The sequence below is a fragment of the Bison bison genome, unplaced genomic scaffold, assembly GCF_000754665.1.
Source record: "Bison bison bison isolate TAMUID 2011002044 unplaced genomic scaffold, Bison_UMD1.0 scf7180017862278, whole genome shotgun sequence".
Taxonomy (NCBI): domain Eukaryota; kingdom Metazoa; phylum Chordata; class Mammalia; order Artiodactyla; family Bovidae; genus Bison; species Bison bison.
In genome coordinates, this window is record NW_011492850.1 from 559,759 (window position 1) to 584,269 (window position 24,511).

At 45.0% G+C, this 24,511-nt stretch overlaps 1 protein-coding gene across 1 annotated transcript in view; it reads left to right on the plus strand.

Annotated features, from left to right (window-relative positions):
* Nucleotides 1-23,560, plus strand: part of NOTCH2 (notch 2) — a 175,669-nt gene extending 152,109 nt beyond the window's left edge. Inside the window, exons 21-35 of the mRNA XM_010832827.1 lie at nucleotides 731-884; nucleotides 1,664-1,848; nucleotides 3,810-3,942; nucleotides 5,863-6,099; nucleotides 8,759-8,871; nucleotides 9,753-10,258; nucleotides 11,606-11,953; nucleotides 12,827-12,969; nucleotides 13,169-13,379; nucleotides 13,819-13,915; nucleotides 15,008-15,176; nucleotides 15,996-16,297; nucleotides 17,100-17,247; nucleotides 17,910-18,007; nucleotides 18,939-23,560. Coding sequence (XP_010831129.1) covers nucleotides 731-884; nucleotides 1,664-1,848; nucleotides 3,810-3,942; nucleotides 5,863-6,099; nucleotides 8,759-8,871; nucleotides 9,753-10,258; nucleotides 11,606-11,953; nucleotides 12,827-12,969; nucleotides 13,169-13,379; nucleotides 13,819-13,915; nucleotides 15,008-15,176; nucleotides 15,996-16,297; nucleotides 17,100-17,247; nucleotides 17,910-18,007; nucleotides 18,939-20,327 — 4,233 coding nt within the window. The 3' untranslated portion in view covers nucleotides 20,328-23,560. The remainder of the gene's footprint in view (nucleotides 1-730; nucleotides 885-1,663; nucleotides 1,849-3,809; nucleotides 3,943-5,862; nucleotides 6,100-8,758; nucleotides 8,872-9,752; nucleotides 10,259-11,605; nucleotides 11,954-12,826; nucleotides 12,970-13,168; nucleotides 13,380-13,818; nucleotides 13,916-15,007; nucleotides 15,177-15,995; nucleotides 16,298-17,099; nucleotides 17,248-17,909; nucleotides 18,008-18,938) is intronic.
* The last annotated feature ends 951 nt before the right edge of the window (nucleotides 23,561-24,511 follow it).

The following is a 24,511-nucleotide window of genomic DNA, read 5'->3' on the forward strand; positions in this document are numbered from 1 at the left end:
TTAGGTTGTCTCTGTGTCTCGGCTGTTGTGAATAGTGCTGCTAGTGGTGCTGTCAACATGCAGGGGTGGGTGAGCAGCAGGGTCCTACTGTGTAGCACGGGCGGCTGTAGTCAGCATCCTGTGATAAGCCATAATAGAAAAGATTATTAAAAAAAGAGTGTCTGTATGTTTAGAACTGAGTAACTTTGCTGTGCAATAGAGATTAGCACAGCATTATAAATCAACTGTACTTCAATAAAAAAGTTTTTATTTTTTACTAACAGTAAAAAAGTAAGCTTTTGGACAGTTTTAGGTTTATTAACAGGCTTTAAGCCTTTAAATCCTGAACTTATATTCACCACAGACAGATTTGATCAAGCCCATGTGATTTCTCACTCAGGAGTAGCACACAGAAGCTGTGGACCTATCTGACAGCTTTAACTCTCTTTCTAGCCCTACCGGGTAGCCATGTTTCTAGACATAAGCGTGATGTAGGGAATAACTTAACCAATTAAATGCCTCAAATTCTTAAACTTATCTGGTAAGAATTTTTGAAGAGCAGAGCTAAAAGAATTAGACTGTATAAAATGATTAGCTTATCTGGGGACAGTGAATCTAAGTTTAAGGCTTGGGTGAGGGCTCCTTTTTTTTTATTAATTAGTGTGCTTTCCTTTGAGTTCTTCAAGTGCAGTGTAACTTTTTTTCATTCCTGGTGTCTGAATGCTGATATATGTGTCTGCCTCTGTTTCAGACCCTGGTGAACCTCTGTAGTCGGTCTCCATGTAAAAACAAAGGTACTTGCATTCAGGATAAAGCAGAGTCGCGGTGCCTGTGTCCGTCTGGATGGGCTGGTGCTTACTGCGATGTTCCCAGTGTCTCCTGTGAGGTGGCGGCCTCCCACAGAGGTGAGCTCTGCCCCCCAAGACTCAAGGGTCAGTCCATGAAGTGCTGACTAACGAGCAGCACTGTAGGGCAAGAGTTGTTATTGTGGGAGGAGAGGGAAGGGCAGACGGGAATGAATGGGCAAGACTCTGGAGAAAGGGTCTGAAATGGAAGGCGAAGGGCAGGAGAGCAAGTTAGAGATTCCAAAAAGGAATGTACTTGACGTGGAAGGAAGGCATGTTCCACTTTCAGCACTTGCTTATTTTTTTAACGTATTCATTTTTAATTGAAGGATGATTGCTTTACAGTACTGTATTGGTTTCTGCCACACAGCAACATGAGTCAGCCATAAGTATACATATGCCCCCTCCCTCTTGAACCTCTCTGCCACGTCCCACCTCATCCCACAATTCTAGGTTGCCACAAAGCCCCGTTTTGAGTTCCCGAGTCATACAGCAAATTCCCACTGGCTACCTGGTTTACACATAGTAGTGTTTGTGTTTCCACGCTCTGTCTCCATTTGTCCCACCCTCTCCTTCCCCAGTGCCCCTGGCTCTGGGTCCATAAGCCTGTTCTCTATGTCTGCATCTCCACTGCTGCCCTGCAGATAGGCTCATCAGTACCATCTTTATAAATTCCACATACATGCAGCACTTATTTATTTTTAACATAAAACAGATCCTGAGGGTTGTGAACTAGACAAGAATAAAATATGATGTGTCAACCAACTTAGATTAGTTCACCTGACCCTGACGTGTTGTGTGCTGTTCCGTGATGTTCCTTCGTCCACTGGGTTTCCCAGGGGTGCCCGTTGACCGCTTGTGCCAGCACTCAGGCGTCTGTATCAGTGCGGGCAACTCGCATCACTGCCAGTGCCCCCTGGGCTACACCGGGAGCTACTGTGAGGACCAGCTTGATGAGTGCTCGTCCAATCCCTGCCAGCACGGCGCCACCTGCCGGGACTTCATTGGTGGATACAGATGTGAGGTGAGTGAGCGGAGCAGGCAAAGTCAGAGACCTTCCAGAAGATGGCCCTCCTCTTACAAACATGGGCATATTGAGTTTAGCTGCATGTGTCTGGTTTTCACAGTTTATAGATTTCTTTTCTTCTTACCAGTCATGATTACATTGTTTTCTAGTCACTGTTTCTTTCAGTCCCCTGTGCATTAAGTTACAAGAGCTCTGGTAATCTATTTTCACAGAAGTCTGGAACTGTCTTACTTCCACAGGTTTGCTTCCAGAATCCAGAGCTAACATACTCTGCCAGGGTGCATTTCCCAGCCTACCCAGCCCAGTGGCCCCTGGTACTTCCCTGAATAAGCAGTTGAGATAGGAGAAGCCACTTTGAGGAGTGGCCCTTTGACCCATGTCATCTTTGTAAACACTCATTGGTCAATCGACTAATAATTCTCTCAAAAAAATGTTACCCAGCCTGTTCTGTGTAGCATCATACTGTTACACATATATATTTGAGGGTGTATGTATCTTTTAAGGGACGTATCATTGTCTTCTGCATGCTGCAGTCCACGGGGTCACAGAGTCAGACACGACTTAGCAACTGAACAACAATAGCAACAACATCATTGTCTTCTTAATGTCTGGGCTGATAATGATTAGATCAAGATGTTGACAAAATACCAGAGACATGAATTTGATACCAGTTTAGGCTACCAAGCAACAGCGAGAAAAACTCTTCTTCTCATACATGAGCCAAAGATGGCTTCAGTGTATTGGTCCCTGTTTCTTATTTTTAGTTCGAAAGCCACCGGTACCATTGTTTTAAACATAGCCCTAAGAAGTAGAATTTATTCACTTAGGGCCCACCTGCTTTATATGTTCTGCAAAACTGCACCTGCATTGCTAGCCATAGGTCAGATGAGCCCAGGATGTGGAGATACCAAGCCAGTGCTGCCCTTCAGAGCTCTGTGACCCAGAGACTCTGGCCTGGCTGCTGAGTCTTATCACCCAACATGTAGGCCCCCTCTGTTACCCTCTTCCCTCTGAGTTCATCTGCCCTCCTCTTCTTATCCTTTTTTATCTCTCTCTGAGTCACATCTCTATTAAGGTTTGCATGAAAAGTCCAATGAAAGATGTTAAAGTTATTCATATGCAGTTTTTACTATTAATTGAACATCTTTTTGTTCAGCCTATACACAGATCTTTGTTTTGAGCTCTCAAAAGTACTCAGACAACATTTTGTAACTGCTGCTGTTGCTTTATAGGTTCACCAAAAATGGCATTAAAAAAAAGAAAGGAGATGTTGCATAGTTTTAAACCAGAAGGTGGCATTTCGTACTTATAAAATTCGATAGCTATACCGGGAAGCATATAGCAATCAATTACAGTAATTTTGCTGTGAGGGACTCAAAGCATTGCCCAAATAGAGCCACTTCCTGGTCAGTGTTTTCTTCCTTGATCAGCCCTGAAAGTCCTAGAACGCCGACATCTAGCACAGCTAGCTTGCCCGCCTCTTGGTGCCCCACCCCTGCGTCAGCCAGTTTCTCACACATAAATGTGTAGTTTCCTGAACATGGGGGTCAGTAAATACATGTGTTACCTTTACTACCATCCCCATGTACCATTTCTGTGAGCCACCAGATCCCCATCACATACAAAGGAATGAATGTTTTAAAGATGGGAAGACCTGCACACAGAAGGGACGGATGGCTTTTGCACAGGCATCATTTGAGATATCCCTCAGAATATTCAGTCCTTGCCTTCCTTTTCAAGTGGCTTTTTTGGCTAGAAGTGATAAATGCCAGTGAGCTGTGAGTTGACCCTGCATGAGACAGTGAGTAGGGAGTGTGATGATACCAGAAGAGCGTACAAGAGCCGGGTGGGGTTTGGCAGAAAAGGGTCACAGTAACTTACCCTATTTCATTTGCTCCTATGATATGCGTCCAACAATAGTCCAACATTTCTTGTTCTTTTTGCTTTGCTCTTGGCAGTGTGTCCCTGGATATCAGGGTGTCAACTGCGAGTATGAAGTGGATGAGTGCCAGAACCAGCCATGCCAGAATGGGGGCACCTGTATCGACCTTGTGAACCACTTCAAGTGCTCCTGCCCACCAGGCACTCGGGGTATGAAATCAGCCTTACCTGTCTTCCATCCAGGGCATTCTCTAAGTTGTAAATGCATTTTTAGTCTCGTGAAGGGATTTTTAAAACAAGATTCAGCAGTATTCTGAATCTTAGAGATTCAAGCCATTTCATTGCTCTCTTGCCAAGCTCTGGTGTTCTGACGCCTGTTCTCAATTCTGTCTGGTTGTTGTTGAAACCCATGAAACACAGAATGTGCAAATGACATAATGTTGCAGCAAAGTTAATCTGGCTAGCAAGATCTCTTGGTGCTTCAAGGGAAAACAACCAGTAGCCTCTTGAATAAATTATTTGTATTTACCAGCTCACGTATTTTTCTAAACTTCCAAGTCTTGCCTCCATAAAGTGGGAAAATGAATGAAATGAAAACATTTGCCTATTTTTGTAAGCCCAAGGGGAAAAGGTTGATGGTCCAAGAATGAACTAAGAATTACAATAAGACCTAATGAGGTACAACCCTAGATGGTGGATGGTGGAGCCATCATTCCACCAGGGGCATTCCCCTGCCTGCAAACAGTCTCCTGGAAAGAGCTTGGAGTATTATTTTTTAGAAGAGATGTAGTTCTATGGTGCCTGTTCTGAGCAGCACGTCAAAAGAAAAAGCCATCCACAATGGTGGAAAATTGATTCTCATCAAAGAGAATAGAATGTTAGAGAAATATTTATACTGTCTTAAAGCTTTGGGTCAGTGAATTTTGGGTTTCCTTCTTGAGTTCAGAGTTGGCTAAATTAGAATGGAAAAGTGCCCCAGTAGTAGGCTCGTTATTGAGCAGTGAGATTAACAGGGAAGACAAAACTAAGGAGAAAGCCTTTAAATACTTGAAGATTTGTTCCATTAAAGGAGAGTTTTTTCTGCTCAGTACTTGAAAGAGAAGTAGAGGTTAATTTTAATTACTTCTAGAGGTAATATTATCCGTTAAAAATCCTGTTAATATTTTTATTGAGGTCACATTAAATTTACGAATTTGTATAAAGAAGACTGACATCTTTAGAATGAGGAGTCTTCCTAACCAACCCATTGTGTCTTTCTGTTTATTCAAGTTTCCTTTTGTGTCTTTTAGGTCTACTTTAAATTCTTCATGTAGGTGTAGTACATTTCTTAAGATTATTCTTAGATATTTTATCTTTTGCTATTGCTATTGAAACTGAGGCCTTTTTTTTTTAAACATTTTTCTTTTCTTTCAAATAGTCTTGCTATTACAAGTGGTAAGAATACAGTACTGTTTTTCTTTCTTCTGTAATTTTTTGAATTAATCATGAAATCACTTATAGAATAGTCATTGATTTCTTTTATTTCTTCCTCAAAAATATGTACAGATGTTCATACTTGATGGCTCTTTTACATATATAGCACATTAAATGAGTTCTGTTTTAAATGGCATAACCTTTGAGCTCTCAATAGGATATTTCCCTTCTATTTTTTTGATAAAAGATATTTGTGCACTTACATTATTTTACAGAAAAAGTCATTTGTGTGATTCAAAATTTACTTCCAATTCTTACCAGTGATTACTTGTAGTCTATTTATTTATGGTTATATTCTTTTTAACTGTTTTTATATTTTAAATCAAAATGAATAAATTAATGAAAAGTTACCAAATCTCTCTTGAGTTCCAATTTCCTTACCTTTCAAGTGGAAAAATAATACTAGCTATGCCCTAAGGGATTGCTTCATCACTGGGTTGTGTGGGGAGAACATGAGAAGCCCTGAGTACATCCTTTGCTTACTGGTGTCCAAGAGAATGGGCACAATCCTGGGTCAAGCGTGTGTTAGGCCCTGCCTGACCGGAATGGTTCCAGCCTGACTAATTGTGGAAATGCCACCAGGGCTGGTTTTCCCTTCCTGGAAGGCAGTGTTCCAAGAACTGTCATAATTTTCTCTCCCTCCTCTCTCTCCTCCAGGCCTGCTTTGTGAAGAGAACGTTGACGACTGTGCCAGGGGTCCCCACTGCCTTAATGGTGGCCAGTGTGTAGACAGGATTGGGGGCTACAGTTGTCGCTGCTTGCCAGGCTTTGCTGGAGAACGCTGTGAGGGGGACATCAACGAGTGCCTGTCCAACCCCTGCAGCTCTGAGGGCAGCCTGGACTGCATACAGCTCACCAACGACTACCTGTGCGTCTGCCGCAGCACCTTCACTGGTGAGCTGAGCACCTTTCCAGCTGCCCCAGCCACTCTGCCTCGAGGTGGGGTGGGGGTTCCACTGAGGAAACTAGGCCCTGCATGACACATCCCAGCCCCAAGGGACGCTCTTCTGGCCCATGGACTATAGCCCGCCTGGCTCCTCTGTCTATGGGATTCTCCAAGCAAGAATACTGGAGTGGGTTGCCATTTCCTTCTCCGGGGGATCTTCCTGACCCAGGGATCAAACCCGTGTCTCTTGCATTGCAGGCAGACTTTACCATCTGAGCCACCAGGGAGGGCCACAGGTAGTCGTTGGTGAGCTGTATGCAATCCAGGCTGCCCTCAGAGCTGCAAGGGTGAAAATCTAGATCAGCTTAATTCAAGAGCCCAACTTTTTCCTAGGCCTGCGCTCCACAGATGTTTGTGTTTCCTGAGAGAGATGCTATCTCTTTTGTTATATATTAATTACATCATATTGTAGCAGAAATATGAAAAAAAAGAAATAGAATGTTGGGAGTAGTTGAGCAAAGTAACGTTTTAAATTGAGGTAAAATACAGATAAAGTTTACCATCTTTACCTTTTTTAAGTATACAGTTCAATGGTATTGAGGATATTCACATTGTTATGCTACCATCACCACCATCCATCTCTGGAACTCATTTCATCTGAGCAAAATAACATCTCACGTTCAGGAACCTTACATCTAACTCTGGTTTTGTCACCCTGCCTCCTGTGGCATGTAGCGACTTGAGTGATTGGGTTGTCGCTGCCATAGTGACCTTTCTACCTTCTGGGATCCAAAGAAGTTTAGGGTCTTCTTGGACACTTAAAGGGAATAGATCCAAATTGGGCTGTTTAACCAAAAATCAACTGATGAGGGTATGAACAGGAAAACTTCAGAGGTCACAAGCAGGGCCTGCACGCTAAGACTTGGCTGTGTTCATCACAGATTACAAAGATGAGTGAGTCCTGCCTCAGAATAGGGGTTTTATCATAGACAGTTACTAATTATTACTGGAGAAGGGCAACTTGGTGACTTTGGGGGGCTAAAATAGCTGTTTATATCTAAATTTGGCAGTACCATCAGTTACCCGGAAATCTGTCTTGCACTCCTGGGGTCAGTTCACATTTTTTGCTGTAGAAGTATTCTTTGGAAGTCAGATGAGAGTCTGCATTAGTCTACTTACTAGCAATCTGGAAAGTTGAACTCTGCTACATTCTGGGCTTATTATATCCAGACATCCCCCCCTTCCAATTTTAAAGATATATTACCTTTAAGAACTTTGGAATTTTATTTTAAAAAAGGGGGGGAGGTGGATTTTGAAATATGGAAAACACCTAGGTACAGCATCAAAAGAGAAACAATCCAATATGAACATCACACGTTTGAGGCAACCCTGGACAGAAAGAGTATGAACAATCTGTCGTCTCATGCTGGTCATGATCTGCTTGAAAACTAGCAGACAACTGCCTCCTGTTCCTTTCATTACCTCTGAGGCTTCTTTATCTGGAAATGCTGAGGAGCCCTACGAAGAAAGAGGGAAATAGGCGAAAGGAGTGGAGGCCACCTTGAATTGGGGTCCCGTAGCCAGAAGTGGTGTTTCTACATTTTCCACACCTGTGAATTAAAAAATCCTTTGACTCTCAATCATAGTTATGGTGGGAATATTAAGCTGAGGGTTTTTTTGTATGATTGTTTTAAATTTTTATTGGAATATAATTGCTTTGTAATGTTGTGTTAGTTTCTACTAACACAGCTGTGCAGGTAACCCTAACATAAGCTGTGTTTTAAAACAATGCCAATAAGGTTACAGAAAGGCTGGACATTATTGAAAACAGATGTCACTGATGAAAATTCAATATAAACTGCAAATCAACATTTTTAAAAATTAATTTATTTTAATTGGAGGCTAATTACTTTACAATATTGTGGTGGTTTTTGCCATTCATTAACATGAATTAGCCACGGGTGTACATGTGTCCCCCTGTCCCAAAAGTTTTTCCTTTTAATTTTTATTACAGTATAGTTGGTTTACAATGTTGTGTTACTTTCTGCTGTACAGCAAAGTGAGTCAGTTATACACATTTATCAATCCACTCTATTTTAGATTATTTCCCCATGTAGGTCATCGCAGACTATGAGTTAAGTTCCTTGTGCCATACAGTAGGTTCTTAGTAGTTATCGGTTTTATCTATAGTAGCGTGTATATGTTAATCACTGTTTTAGATGTATTGGCCTGGTGTAGCCTGTCTTATCAAGTAGACAGTGTTAACAAAATGCAGTGGATTTTTGCTAAATGTTTTTGACTTATGAAAGCTAAAGTGCCTTCAAAAAAAGCTTAGGTGTCATTTTCTTTTTCTTTTTTTTTTTGAGGGGTTAGTCATTTTTTGTACACATCTTGTTTTGTGAGTCGGTTCAGTCGTGTGCCATCTGCACTTATTACTGTAGACAAGACAGATGAGGGAACTGTCCTGAGTGAGTGATGGGCCAAGGATGTTGGGATCTAGCATGTGCCTTCCTCATCCTCTCATGTCCCCTTAGGCTTAGAACTCAATTCTCACACCTCTTGCTCCCTCTCTAATCCTTTGACTAGCTCACATCCCAGTAGTATCCTGTTCAATAACCTGAGTTACTGCTTTCACTTTTAAAACCCCCTTTCATTTTCTACTCTGAGGTCGTCACTGTGAAACGTTCGTCGACGTGTGTCCCCAGATGCCTTGCCTGAACGGAGGCACTTGTGCTGTGGCCAGCAACATGCCCGATGGTTTCATCTGTCGTTGTCCCCCGGTGAGTGCCACAGTGCCTACTGAATTCCATATAGCCTGAGACAGGGCCGAGAGGAAACCTGGCATTTCCGAGCTCTGTGGGGAGCTTTCTTGGTGGGGGCGTTTCTTAATGTTAGCCTCTTTAGGAGAAAGTGCTTCCGTTTTCCATTTAGAACTATTAAAATACTCCCAGAAACAGTGAGCTCCCTGGTCTGTGACTGTCAATCCTCAGAGGCACTAAGGGCAGTGGATATTCCCTTGGGAACAGGGCTAGTGTATTTGGCTTCTGGGTCTTGTCCTGGAGGGTAGTCTTGCTGCCCAGACTGGGATAGAGTTTTTGGAAATGCTACTCTGCTCACATCCCTCGACAGCAGTTATTTGGGAACAGATTCTTCTTCAACTAGAAGGAAGTCTTAACGTTAGCCATTTGCTGTGCAAACACTTTTGCTCCTGCCAGAGGCTAAAAGCTTCCTAACAGATGAGCAGAGGGATATCAAAAGGAAACCTGTCCAGTAACCTTGGCCTGGACTGAGGGAGACGTTCAAGAACGAGATGACATAGGAAAGTCTTTTAGACATCTAATCCTCTGAAGTGAGTTTTTTCCCCTGTAAAGTCACTGTATGAGTGATCTACTGATGATTTGGAAAGGTGCTAATAGGTTTGGGGTCACCTTATCCTAATGTGAACTCTGGACTTCATTTCTAGAAGCAAGCTCTTAGAGTAAAAAAGTTGACTTGAAGAAGTCTCTTCCTAGAACTCGGTCCAGGAAGCTACCTGGAGGCATCTTAGCCAAGAGTCTAGTCTTTACCTCCCTAGAGGTGTGGCGGTGAGGGGGCCCGAGGGAGAATGGGCCCTGCCCTCACGAGTCACCTGCCATCCTCATTTGTTCACTGATTCCCACAGGGCTTCTCTGGGGCGCGGTGCCAGAGCAGCTGCGGACAGGTGAAGTGCAGGAGAGGGGAGCAGTGTGTGCACACGGCCTCGGGCCCCCGCTGCTTCTGCCCCAACCCCCAGGACTGCGACTCGGGCTGCGCCAGTAGCCCCTGCCAGCACGGGGGGAGCTGCTACCCTCAGCGCCAGCCTCCTTACTACTCGTGCCAGTGTGCCCCGCCGTTCCAGGGCAGCCACTGTGAACTCTACACCGCCCCCACCAGCACCCCTCCTGCCACCTGCCTGAGCCAGTATTGTGCCGACAAAGCTCGGGACGGCATCTGTGATGACGTGTGCAACAGCCATGCCTGCCAGTGGGATGGGGGGGACTGTTCCCTCACCATGGAGGACCCCTGGGCCAATTGCTCCTCCCCGCTGCCCTGCTGGGAGTACATCAACAACCAGTGCGACGAGCTGTGCAACACGGCCGAGTGCCTGTTTGACAACTTTGAATGCCAGAAGAGTAGCAAGACATGCAAGTAAGCGCCCAGGGTCCCCAGAACTGAGGGGCAGTGCTGTCACTAACACACCTCGGTCTCTTGTTCTTTTGCTGCTAACCGCTCCAGTGCTTCGGCCCAAGCCGCCTCTGCCTCTGGACTGGCACCAGTTGCCCTCTTCTTCCTGGTGCCATCCTGCCCCATCACACACTACCCTGTGCTCTCCCTTGCTGACCGAGGGGCAGAAACGCTCACTGCACAGCCACTCTCTGCCTGTCTCTGCTTCCTCGCCTGCTGCTGCCACAGGTTCCCAGGGGAAGTGACTTTTGGAAGTGTTACCCACTGTCAGGCAGCCTCTCACATAATCTGCCTGCAGCATGGTTGCAAAGGTCTGTACCCATCTCTGTTCATCCCGTGTCTTTCCCTAAGACTGGGTTTCCCCTCCAGATTCATCGGGAAGCATCTGCTAGATTAGTCAGCCTAACCCTCCTGGTCTTCACTGCTGCAATTATAGGGGGCTTTGTGGGTTACATAATAGCTTTCCATTTAGTCATCCCATTTGGTTCAACCCTGATTAATTCTCAACAACCTTGTGAGGCATAGGTGTTGTTAATGGCCTTTAACAGATCAGGGAAGGGAGACTTGGGAGGTTCAAGAACTTGCCAGAGCAGATATAGCTCCTCCTGACTCCTGATCTCCTCACTGAGCTAGAGTGGCAAGTTGGACTGGGTGGTGTAACCATCAAGGGATGGGAGTGAGGAGGGAGAAGGGGAGAGTGGAAATCCAACGATTTTTGCATCAACAGGCTTTGGGAGTCAATTTCCATTTCCCAATGTTTGAAAGATGCTGTACAAATTAGATCTGGTATCCTGTGTGGGACACCCTTCTTGCCACCTACCTTCCACAGTGAAGATTCAGTCTTGATTAGAGAAGAAATGGGCCATATCAAATGGGCCAAAGATCAACTGTACAGCATCTCTTTGGTATGGGGTTACTTTCCAGTTTCTGGAAGCGCTCTCTAGAGTCTTGTTTTACTGCTGGAAACCCAGAGGCAATGGATATAAAAATAAAGGAAACATGAACCAGGTAGATTTTTGTTTCAGATTTGTTTACAAATCTGATTTAACATGATGACAAGCTGCCTAGGGGCCCATGAGTTTAGTGAGTAGTTTCGTTTCTCATTCAGAGAGCACTCACTGAGATGCTAAGGTGTGTAGACTGTATATACTCTAAGAAGTCAGGCACAGAGAGTCCAAGAAGGCTTCAGAGGACATTCAGGATCTAATCTGAGTCGTAGAAGATGGGTAGGAAAATCCACATTAGTTCCAAGTGGAAAACAAATAGAGTTCCACTGTGATCTTACCATATTCTCTGCCTCCCTCTGCCTAGATATGACAAATACTGTGCAGACCACTACGAAGACAACCATTGTGACCAGGGTTGCAACAGTGAGGAGTGTGGCTGGGATGGGCTGGACTGTGCTGCTGACCGGCCAGAAAACCTGGCAGAGGGCACCCTGGTCATCGTGGTGCTGATGCCACCTGAACAGCTGCTCCAGGATGCCCGCAGATTCTTGCGGGCACTGGGCACCCTGCTCCACACCAACCTCCGCATCAAACGGGATGCCCAGGGGGAACTCATGGTCTACCCCTATTATGGTGGGAAGTCAGCTGCCATGAAGAAGCAGAGACTGACACGCAGGTCCCTTCCTGGAGATGAAGAACAGGAAGTGGCTGGGTAGGTGTTTAGTTTCTGGACTTCTCAAAGCTTAATTTTATCAGGCTGAGCACTTTGATACACAAATATCATAACTGCAACTGGACCTATAAAGATGAAAGGTCAGAAAACAAAACAGTCAACCGAGTAACCCAAGCCTGTAATCCCAGTCTTTACGGTTAGTGCTAAAGGTTTGCCTTGATCTTGGAATCCTGAAAAGTGGGCTGAAGCAAGTCAAGTGGCAGGGTGTCAGAACGGGCTCCTCATGTGCTAGAATCTCTAACCATTTGCCAGAGTTGGCGTAAATCCTTCTAGTGATGACTCCTCTTTGTATTAATCCTGGGCTTCTTTTCAAGGCGCTTCATTTCTGTCTCTTTGACAAGGGTGATGTTCTGCATATATTATGTCATCCACACTCAGGATTTTTTGGTATCGCACAAGGTTCAGCTGGCTAGCTAGCTCGAGTACAGATGCAGAGAGAAAGGAGAGTAAGGAACAAAAAGCAAAAGGCAGGGGTGTGTTTTTAGAGTAGCTGTATGTACCGTTGAGTACACCGGAAGGGGGAAGGGGTAGAAGCAGCCCACCAAAGGCAACTTCACCCCATTTTCTCAATTTGTCTTATGTTGCCTAAAAGTCAGAACACTTAGATGCAGCCAAACCAAGGACATGAAAGGGTTAGTCACTCAGTCGTGTCCGACTCTTTGTGACCTCATGGACTGTAGCCCACCCTAAGTGAGAATTAGTGTTTAGGATGTAAACCAGATCTTAATTTCCGGGATCTTCCTGGAGACAGCATCCCAGAGGTAGAGAGCCCGAGGCTGAGGGTGAGGAAGCGGGTCTACCTCAGATTCCTGGGTTGACATTTTCTTGCCATTTCTCCTTGGCTCCCCTCAGCTCTCAGGTATTTCTGGAGATTGACAACCGCCAGTGTGTTCAAGACTCAGACCAGTGCTTTAAGAACACAGACGCAGCCGCAGCTCTTCTGGCTTCTCACGCCATCCAGGGGACCCTGTCGTACCCACTTGTGTCTGTCGTCAGTGAGTAGCTCTAAAATTAAGGGGAAAGTGTGCTGAGGAGTGTCACTTGCAGGCAGAGAGAACGGGGCACAGCTTCCAGTGTGCAGCACTCTGTTCCTCAGGGCTAGTGAGCTCAAAGTTGTTCTCTGAAGGAGTTTAGTGGGAATATTGAGAGGTGGATGTTTTATTCATCACTTTCCCTATCTCTCTGCACTTTCAGGTGAATCTCTGACCCCAAAACGCACTCAGCTTCTCTATCTGCTTGCTGTTGCCGTTGTCATTATCTTGTTTATTATCCTGCTGGGGGTTATCATGGCAAAACGAAAGCGCAAGCATGGCTCCCTCTGGCTGCCTGAAGGTTTCACCCTTCGCCGTGACTCCAGCAACCACAAACGTCGTGAGCCAGTGGGCCAGGATGCTGTGGGACTCAAGTAAGAGTTTGTCAATAAGCTACTATTCACAGTAATAACAAGTACGGATAAGTGGAAAATCAGATCTTGTTGAATCATGATTTTAAATTCAGAGCTCTGGCCATGCCGTGCTACTATACTTGACCGTGATACTGAATGCCTGCTTGTGGCTATAAAATAAGAGTCTGGATGCTTCAGTTCTGTACATTTTATCACAGGGATGCTCAGCTTCTGTGATGAGACACGCCTTTGTCTTAAGCTCTTGCTTAGTGGGAAAGGAACTGATATTTACTCAGACAATGGGATGTAATATTGCCCATTTTTCCCCCAGGTCAAGGCCCCTGAAAGTCTGACTGTAGCCATGAGAGTGTGTGATGGCAGAAAAATTATGAAAATTTCTATGTTCTTTTATGATATAACCCTGCTCTTATTTTATACCTTCATGATTCTGTCATGTCAGAAATCTTTCAGTGCAAGTCTCAGAGGCGAACCTAATTGGTTCTGGAACAAGTGAACACTGGGTCGATGATGAAGGGCCGCAGCCTAAGAAAGCCAAGGTAAGCTGGCCGTGGTAGAAGCACCGTTATTAGCCGTTGTCTGCTCATATTTCACATTTTTGTCCTTCAGTATCTAGAGTATCATGAATGGGAGAGAAGGATGGTAGTCTGTACATGTTGCCCAGGCCTTGGCTATCCTAGGTTGTTTCAAAAATCAGGACTATTTAGGTCATTGATGGCCTTGGGTTACTATGTAAGTTTTTCAGAAAGAACTCTTTAAAAATAATAAAACAAACATGCTTCCTTCCTCAAATGTCAGGTTGATGGTATTTGAATAAGGACTATTGTGTGTAAACACCAGTTTCTTTCATGGCCAGATCTCTCCCTTGTTCTCTCTGGATACTTCAAGGGAAGGTGGAGTGAGTTAGTGGAGGAAAGCCAGTGATCACTGAGTTTGGAGGCTTTAAATCTTGATCCCTGGAAACAAAAGCCATATAGCAGTAAGAGGTACATTGGGCTGAGTCTGACATGAAAAAGGAGACCATTCACCCATAGACGTACGTGGCTGGGGTATGCATGTATCCCATGGATATTCTGAATAAATGCTTGAGGAAAACAGGCATGATGGTTAAGAAAATTACTACAGTCAGGACTGGATTCAAGTCCCAAACTCTGGCACATTATTTAACCTCTTTATATTTACTTATCCCTACTTTGTAAGATAGGGAAAATAATAATGATTCCTTCAATACGGGTGAATTGCCTTACCTATTTTCTATCACATACTGAATATTCCATAAAGGTCAGCTGCTTTTAAAAGTATAATAATTATTCAGCAAATACTTGCTGAATGCTGGCTCTGTGCTGGGCACTGGGGTGGATACAGGGGACAGGGAGGCAACCTTGAACAAGGCTTGCTCCCTGTCCTGAGGAGCCTTTCAGGTAGCATTGGGAACTGCCATGCAATGCTGTGTAAGTACCTAACACAATGCTTAGTTAAGGAGAGTGAGCAGCGTGTGTTCTTTAGGACCAATAAGAGGAATTAAAGTCTGCTCTCTACTTGAAGGGTAGCTAGAAGTTAGTCAGTCAAAGAATTGGGAGAGATCCTGGGGGCGTGCCAGAGTGATCAGGAGAGTTGTCCTCTTCTTTCAGGCTGAAGATGAGGCTTTGCTCTCAGAAGAAGATGACCCCATCGATCGGCGTCCATGGACACAGCAGCACCTGGAAGCTGCAGACATCCGTAGGACACCATCGCTGGCTCTCACCCCTCCACAGGCAGAGCAGGAGGTGGACGTGCTGGATGTGAACGTCCGCGGTCCAGGTTAGTGCCTGCGAGCCTTCTCTCTGCACTGCGCCATGCCCACCCCCTGGTTCTACCTTACCCCTGTGTTTGCCCCACTCAATGATCGAGGAAATCAGACTGGAAATCAGCTTGAGGAAATGAATGTCTAAGGAAAACAGGCTTGCAGAAATTATGAATTTGTATGAGAAAAGAGGCAGGATTTCATTTTGTTTCACCTTCTGCATGCATACATGCTAAGTTGCTTCAGTTGTGTCTGCCTCTTTGCGACCCCATGGTCTGTAGGCTGCCAGGCTCCTCTGTCCATGGAATTCTCCAGGCAAGAATACTGGAGTAAGTTGCCATGCCCTCCTCCAGGGGATCTTCCTGACTGAGGGATCAAACCCACCTCTCCTGCATTGCAGGCAGATTCTTTACCATTGAACCACCAGGGAAGCCATCACATAATGCATGTTCAGCAACAAAAAGGCTGATTATTTGGGATAGATTTTAGTGGGGTAAAAAAATAATATCCCAAAGCAGAGGAATAGAGAATTTGTTTAATTCATACCTTAGTGTATATAGTTTATTAATACTGGATATTTTAAAATGTTGTCCAATTTAAAAAAAGCATAGCACTTAGAAACTTGAACAGAAAAGCTTGTTTAACTTAGAGACTAGCTCCTCTTTACAGAAAGGATACTATCAAGGAAAAATCAATTGCCACTTATCACAAGAAGCACAGGGTTTTTTCCGAAAAGAATAATTTTCTTCAAATTGAGCTCTTCCAGCAATAGGGTTAAGTGAACATGAATGTCCTTCCCCTCCTTAAATACTATTTGGAATTTCCCTTTCCTCCAGATGGGTGCACCCCACTGATGCTGGCTTCTCTCCGAGGAGGCAGCTCAGACATGAGTGATGAAGATGAAGATGCAGAGGACTCTTCCGCCAACATCATCACGGACCTAGTCTACCAGGGTGCCAGCCTCCAAGCACAGACAGACAGGACGGGTGAGATGGCCCTGCATCTTGCAGCCCGGTACTCAAGGGCAGATGCTGCCAAGCGTCTCCTGGATGCAGGTGCAGATGCCAATGCCCAGGACAACATGGGCCGCTGCCCTCTCCATGCTGCAGTGGCTGCTGATGCCCAAGGTGTCTTCCAGGTAAAGATCATGTAAAGAGTTGATACCTAATGAATCTAGAATATTTTCCCTTCATTAAGACATGTAATAACCCATTACATTTGTTCAGTGATTCTTTGAGAGGATAAGGCAGATGATAAAGTCATGCTTGCTGGATAGGAAGCAGGAAAGGGAAGCAGGCAGACAGAGCTGACCATATACAGCCAGCTCATAGTAAAGCAGATAACACCAGTCTTCTGATTGTTCATCAGTGCTTTGTTTTTTGTGTGTTTGTTTTGTTTTTGAGGAGGCAAAACACCTCCCAAATGAAAAGATCAGGTGCATGACACCTGCCTCTGACTAGTATCTGTCAGCCTCTCCCTCTAGATTTATCTGACTATATGGACTTCCAGCTGCTCATTGGTGGTTTTCCTGACATGAGTTCACAGTGCACACCTGATGCCCTATTATTTTAGCCTTGAGAGGAAATTGAAAGTATTCTATATCATCTTAACTTGTACACCACAATTGAGGTTGTGGTATTTTTCCACATTCCCTCTTTCTTCTTTAGAAAGCAGAAGTACATTAATTTACAAAGCCATTGTAGAGCTTGGGTACCTGTTTGTTTGTATATTCATTCATCCTATTCCTTTATTCATTCATTCAACAGATATTAGTTGACTGACCCTAGGAGAACCTGGACACGAAGATAGCAAAACATTCCCTGCCCTCTAGGAACTTACAGTATAGCCTCAACTCTGATGCTCTTATGTCTGTCTTGTCTTAGCTTCATTATTTTTTTGTATGAAGCTGACTCTCTTTTCTGTACTTTCTCATATTCTAGATACTGATCCGCAACCGAGTAACTGATCTAGACGCAAGGATGAATGATGGCACTACACCCCTGATCCTGGCTGCCCGCCTGGCAGTGGAGGGAATGGTGGCAGAACTGATCAACTGCCAAGCAGATGTGAATGCAGTGGATGACCATGGTAGGGATGAGAAGCAGGGATTCAGACTCCTACCTGCAAAGCAGGCCTCTAAGGAAAGAATTATTGCAAGATCCTTAAAGAGCTGTCTCAGATCCGAATCCACTGAAGATTCGTTCATTCATTCCTTCTTCCTTTTGCAATATTGAGTTCAGAGATCTGAGACAGTGCGAAGTCCATAGATGAAGTTGGGAATGGATTTTTAGTGAGAGTTCTTGGATCTAAGAGCAGGTCTATGCGAGTTTTCCTGCATAGGTTCCCGGGTATACCACTCTTGTTATGAGGATATGAGAGCTGACTTCATGGAAGGGGTAGGGTGGTGAGATATTCTAACTATATATCCTGGCATGTAATAAATAAGCAGGTTATTGTCTTCAGCATGTGACAGGCTAGATTTTGCCACACGAAGGATGTGGTACCATAGACAGATGATCCTTTTACTTAGAGGTCTTCTGAAAGCTAGGCAGCCTGTACCAAAGTGTTTCTAGAATAGGGGAAAATGAAGATAATTTTTGGTTTTTCCTGTGGGCCCCCAGAGAAAACTGGCTTCCAGCTGTTGTCTGAGAAGTTCAAGGTTTCCTTGTACAAGTCATAACACTTCCCGATGGGAGAGGTAGGACATGACCTCTTACTCTGTCTGCTTATAAAAATGTTTTTTCCTGCAGGAAAATCTGCCCTTCACTGGGCAGCTGCTGTGAATAATGTGGAGGCAACCCTTTTGCTATTGAAAAATGGGGCCAACCGAGACATGCAGGACAACAAGGTACACAGTCTGGGCTCTGAGCTGGGGGGCAGGTACAGCAGTGCCTCGGGTTATGTGTGAGGCCATTCCTTTTCTCCTGTAGCTGCTCGGTGATAAGGATAGACAAAGATGGAAGCAGATTAGGCCAGAAATGGGTCCAGAGTGCCTGAGTGCTTGCACTGGGCTTATCCAGTGAGATGTCAGGGTTGACCCTTAGCCTGCTCAGTCTGCACCAGGCTCTTCTTTGATAACTTTGGTAACCTTTTCTGCCTTTCTCTTCTTTGACGTTTCCCTTTCTCCTGGTCTTTGTTCTATTCACACACACACTTCCTTTCTTTTCACTTGTTTGTTCTTATTTGTTTTCCTGATGCTCCACGTCCTCCACCCCTGCCCCGTTCTTGGGCTCCATGATGTTTTCCTGCTTCCTCTGACTTCTGTGTCATGCTTCCCTCTCTTGCTCACCTTACCTTCTCTTGTTCATTTCCTCTTTTCCATTATTTTGTTCTTTGTCTCAGATGTTTTGTCTTTCACTTTCCTTTATTTTTCTCAGTTCTCTACATGCTTTAGGTTCTTCCTTCATACCTTTATTTCTGATACTCCTTTTAGAGCCCTATTTTGATAAGCTCAGTGCTCTTGCAGGTGAATTTATGGCTCAGGCACATGCTTTATTTCACACTTTCCCCACTAAGAAGACATAGCCCTCAGTAGGGCAAAGCTGGCTCTTGGGGAGAAGTAAAATAATTTTTCTTTATGTATAAATTACAGATAGCCATTCAGTACATAGGTAGATGCACACTTTTTATCTGTGGTATTAAAATTTCATGTGGGAAGGCAGTTAGGAAAAAATGTCTAAAGGAGTGATAACAAAAAGATTGAGAAACATGGCTGTATTCTCAGGAGTGTTATTAAAACGCACTCTGCATGGGCTTTTTCTTTCTTTTTTTTTCTGTAGGAGGAGACACCCCTGTTTCTTGCTGCCCGGGAGGGGAGCTATGAAGCAGCCAAGATCCTGTTAGACCATTTTGCCAATCGGGACATCACAGACCACATGGATCGCCTTCCCCGGGACGTGGCCCGGGACCGCATGCACCATGACATCGTGCGCCTGCTGGACGAGTACAACGTGACCCCCAGCCCTCCCGGCACAGTGCTGACTTCTGCGCTCTCACCCGTCATCTGTGGGCCCAACAGGCCTTTTCTCAGTTTGAAGCATACCCCAATGGGCAAGAAGTCTAGACGGCCTAACACCAAGAGTACCGTGCCCACTAGCCTCCCTAACCTTGCCAAGGAGGCCAAGGATGCCAAGGGGAACAGGAGGAAGAAGTCTCTGAGTGACAAGGGCCAGCTGTCCGAGAGCTCAGTGACTCTGTCCCCCGTCGATTCCCTAGAATCTCCGCACACATATGTTTCTGACACCACCTCCTCTCCAATGATCACATCCCCCGGAATCTTACAGGCCTCCCCCAACCCCATGCTGGCCACTGCCGCCCCCACTGCCCCAGTCCATGCACAGCATGCACTGTCTTTCTCTAACCTTCATGAGATGCAGCCCTTGGCTCATGGGGCCAACACTGTGCTTCCCTCCGTGAGCCAGCTGCTGTCTCACCGCCACATTGTGCCCCCGGGCAGCAGCACCGCAGGGAGCTTGGGTAGGCTGCATTCAGTCACTGTCCCGGCCGACTGGATGAACCGCGTGGAGATGAATGAGAGCCAGTACAACGAGATGTTCGGTATGGTCCTGGCTCCAGCTGAGGGCACCCACCCTGGCATAGCTCCCCAGAGCAGGCCGCCTGAAGGGAAGCATTTAACCACCCCACGAGAGCCCTTGCCCCCCATTGTGACTTTCCAGCTAATCCCCAAAGGCAGCATTGCCCAACCAACTGGGGCTGCCCAGCCTCCGTCCAACTGCCCTCCAGCTGTTGCAGGCACCCTGCCCACCATGTATCAGATTCCAGAAATGGCTCGCTTGCCCAGTATGGCTTTTCCCACTGCCATGATGCCCCAGCAGGATGGGCAGGTTGCTCAGACCATTCTCCCAGCCTATCACGCCTTCCCAGCCTCCGTGGGCAAGTATCCCACACCCCCATCACAGCATAGCTATGCTTCCTCCAACGCTGCTGAGAGAACGCCCAGTCACAGTGGTCACCTCCAGGGTGAGCATCCCTACCTGACACCGTCCCCAGAGTCTCCTGACCAGTGGTCAAGTTCATCACCCCACTCTGCTTCTGACTGGTCAGATGTGACCACCAGCCCCACTCCTGGGGGTGCTGGAGGAGGTCAGCGGGGACCTGGGACACACATGTCTGAGCCACCACGCAGCAACATGCAGGTCTATGCATGAAAGAGTCTGCCTCCAGCCTAGACACAGACTCCTCTTGTAAATGCTGCTGAGGAACAAATGAAGGTCATCCGGGAAAGAAATGAAGAAATCTCTGGAACCAGCTTCTGGAGGCAGGAGAGAGGAGAGGCTCTTATCTTGTAGATAACCTGAAGAAGCAAGTTAATTAGCTTCACTGAGCATCTGCAGGGTTTGGGGAACATGGATGGGACAAGGCTCCTTGTAATCTCTTGCCCGTCAAGTCCCCAAGTTCACTGAACTACAAGATAAATACAAGACTTGGGACCACATTTCCTCTCTTCAATACAGAGAATTAGATGGATGCCTGTTGTAGACATTCTTGCAGCCTGGAGTGCATTTTTCAGCCTTGGGGGCTTCTGCCATATCCATGAGAAGATTCTGCGGTCGATTCCTGCTGGGAGTTGTGCCCTGGAATTCTGCCAGATGTGACCTGTCTCCTGTTCTCATCCTTGGAAAATTCTTTTGACTTCATTTGGTGCTTTAATTGTGCACCTCTCTGTGGCTGGAACCCCACCTGCCTGTTCCAGGGCAGAACCTTTGTGCTTTGAATCATGCCTGTGCTGGAGGCACCTGCAGCCTCCCTTTTCCCTCCTGTTTTCCCAGTGTCCCCAGGAACCTCACAGGGTTTACCTTTATGGTCTCAGCAGACACTTTTCAAGTATGTTTCTTTAGAAAATGGACATAGTCCTTTCTCCTACATATCATTCCTAAAAGAAGAAGGGGAGCAAAATATTTTTCTTTGAACCCATTTAGGGGACCAGGACCCCTTTCAAGAAGCTGCGCCTAAATTCTCTTGCCTACATGCTGGGTTCCTACAAACCTTACCAGGAAGAAGAGTAAGCATCTTCTTTTTTTCCATGTGTCCGCCTAGTAAGTGTGAAGGTTTTATCCTTGGCGGTGTAGCTAATATGACCCCTTTAAAAAAGCAAAACCCAAACAGACCAAGGTTTGGAATGTTGGAATGACCAAGAGATCCAAGAGATACGCTAACTCAGGCAAGAAGTGAATACCCACTAACCAGTCCCTGCCAAGCATTCTGTTGACTGCCAGCATCAAACACGTTGTTAGAGGTGTTAGAACCCTTGGCCTGCTTCACTCACACATCCAGCAGATGGAGATTGTTGTAGTTATTGAGCCTTCAAACGACATTCCCTTGCCATTTAGAACTGAACTTTAGTCTGCTCAAGGGCCTCCTCCCCAACCCCCATGACGGTCATCTTCCCCTGGTCAGGTGGTCGCAGTCTCTACTTCCTGACATTCCTTCTGATCCCAGGCCCCTTTCACCTATCTTCCTGCCACACTTCGTGGTCTGATTACTTGTGCACCCAGTAGGTCCTCACTGAACACCTGGGTTTTCTGTGTTCAACGGTGGGAACTAGAATGGTGGCCTAGTTTCTGTGGCCAAAGCCAGTCTTATAAGAAGGTTGGAAAGGGAGGAATTATGAGGTAGCCTTTGCTATTTTTTGCTCCCAGTTCCTTTTATTTCAGGTGGTCATGAGATTCCCCATTAGGCAACTAACATAGACACTTATCAGGGATATTTTCCTCTCATAGAGTCACCTTCTAGATGATAATGGACAAGAATAGACTTACTGTATTGTCATCTTCATGTTCAGAGTATGATTGCATCTCACCCACGTCTGCTTCCTGTATTTGTGGTCTTGGTAACTCTTTTGACCCTCTATCAAGGACATGCATTCTATCCAACACTAGAAAGAGGAGAAAAGTAGTTTTCTTCCTCTTCTCCCTGAGTTAGCTAACAACTGGTTCTGTCTCCACACTGTCCCTTCTGCCTGGTGCTATGATATCATGACAATGGAAAATCAGTTCTTCTGGGAGCATCTTGTAGATATTAATAGGTGGTCTGCCCACTCTGTGTTGGCTTCAATGATAGTTTTCCTTACTGCCTTGCCTGAGTTCTTCCCATTTACCAGATTTATCTGTCTGTGGCTTCATATGGAAACCTTATGTGTCTGTTAGCATGGAAGTCTACAAAGAGTTTTTCTAGTCCTGTCCAAGTTCACTGAACTAAAATATAATTCATTTTTCCCTGATACAAGCAGATTATTTTTTCATTCTGTATTGTATTCTCTCATGTGGCAACTCTACCAACCCCTTTCATAGTGTGAAGCATTTTGTCATTCTGAATGGTGATTCCTTATCCTTGGACCTATTCGCTGATTCACAGATGGGGAGGACGCATCTCCATGGACCACTGTGGACCTCACCACACTTACACTTCTCTGTCATCCCATTCCGGCCCCTCTTCTTCACAGTGTCAGCTCTGATCTAGCAGCTTGATCCCTTATAGCCTCCTCCGTCTGTAAGCACATTGTGGGCCTAACTTGCTTGCTCCTCTTGGGATCCTTTGGGTTTTGCAGAAGTAAATATGAAAGCTGCCATTACAAACAACAGGCTTCAGTGATAAGGAAGAAGACACTGCCTTTCAAGCATTTATCAGTCACTTAGATTGTGAAGAACCTGTGAGTTGTATTGAGTAAAAGAGAAAATAAGATGAGGAATGACTTTCTCAACTGGGTTCTGAAGTGGAGACTTAAGTTTGTATGGGAAACATCTTTTATGACAGGTCTATGTCACCCTCTTTGCCCCTCACATTCTTGTTTTATCTTTATAAATTCTTCCTTTGAGTCATGTTCTGTCTGCCTTTGGGGATATATTTTTTATTTGTTTGTTTCTTTTGTATTAAGCATCATTTTCTGATTTACATGTTGGTAAGGGAGAGAAAGGTTTGAGGGAAAGAGAGAGTGAGAGTTAAAGATTTTATGTAAGCAATCAGCTATAATGCACAAGTCCATTCTCTCATCATTATTAAGTTTGCTAGTTCATAATTCTTGCATAAAAGAGAACCAAAGGTGTAATATTCCATTGGCAAGTGGTTTGGGGATTTTGGCCTTAACTAATATACTGAATGTACGGTGACTGAGAGGACAAGTGTATATGCCCAGAGGCTCCCACTCGTAACTGTTTGGTACTGTGGCTTCTTACTTGTGTACATTTCTCTTAAAAGTGATATGATATCTGTTTGTATGAGAAACCCAATAACCAATAAAATGACTGCATATTCCTAACTATTCATGGTAAGGAAAATGCACAATTTGTTTTTAATTTTCAAAGTTTCATTCTAAAAGTAGTTATGACAAAATTTATATGGAAGCATTTTTATCACAAAATAAAAAATTACATGTCAAGCTCAACAGACATTGCAGTTTTTATTTTCCATTCTTCATCCCTACTTTGCAATGATTTAACTCATGATGTCATAATTTGCTGAGAGAGAAAACCTTTTCTTTTCATTCTGAATCCCATATAGCCTAGCACTAGTCTTTTTTTCTTTCTCCAAGTAGTAGTAGTTCAGTCACTCAGTTGTGTCTGACTCTTTGACCCATAGACTGCAGCACACCAGACCTCCCTGTCCATCACCAACTCCCAGAGCTTGCTCAAACGAATGTCCATCGAGCCGGTAACGCCATCCAACCATCCCATCCTCTGTCGTCCCCTTCGCCTCCTGCCTTCAGTCTTTCCCAGCATCAGAGTCTTTTCTAATGAGTCAGTTCTTCGCATCAGGTGGCCAAAGGATTGGAGTTTCAGCTTCAGCATCAGTCCTTCCAATGAGTATTCAGGACTCATTTCCTTTAGGATTGACTGGTCTGATCTCCTTGCAGTCCAATGGACTCAAGAGTCTTCTCTAACACCACAGTTAAAAGCATCAGTTCTTTAGTGCTCAGCTTTCTTTATAGTCCAACTCTCACATCCATACATGACTACTGGAAAAACCATAGCTTTGACTAGATGGACATTTGTTGGCAAAGTAATGTCTCTGCTTTTTAATATGCTGTCTAGGTTGGTCATAGCTTTTCTTCTAAGGAGCAAGCGTCTTAATTTCATGGCTGCAGTCACCATCTGCAGTGATTTTGGAGCCCCAAAAATAGTCTGTGACTTTCCATTGTTTCCCCATCTATTTGCATGAAGTGATGGGACCTGATGCCATGATCTTTGTTTTTTGAATGTTGAATTTTAAACCAACTTTTTCCGTCTCCTCTTTCACCTTCATCAAGAGGCTCTTTAGTTCTTCACTTTCTGCCATAAGGGGCTTCCCTCATAGCTTAGTTGGTAAAGAATCTGCCTGCAATGCAGGAAACCCAATT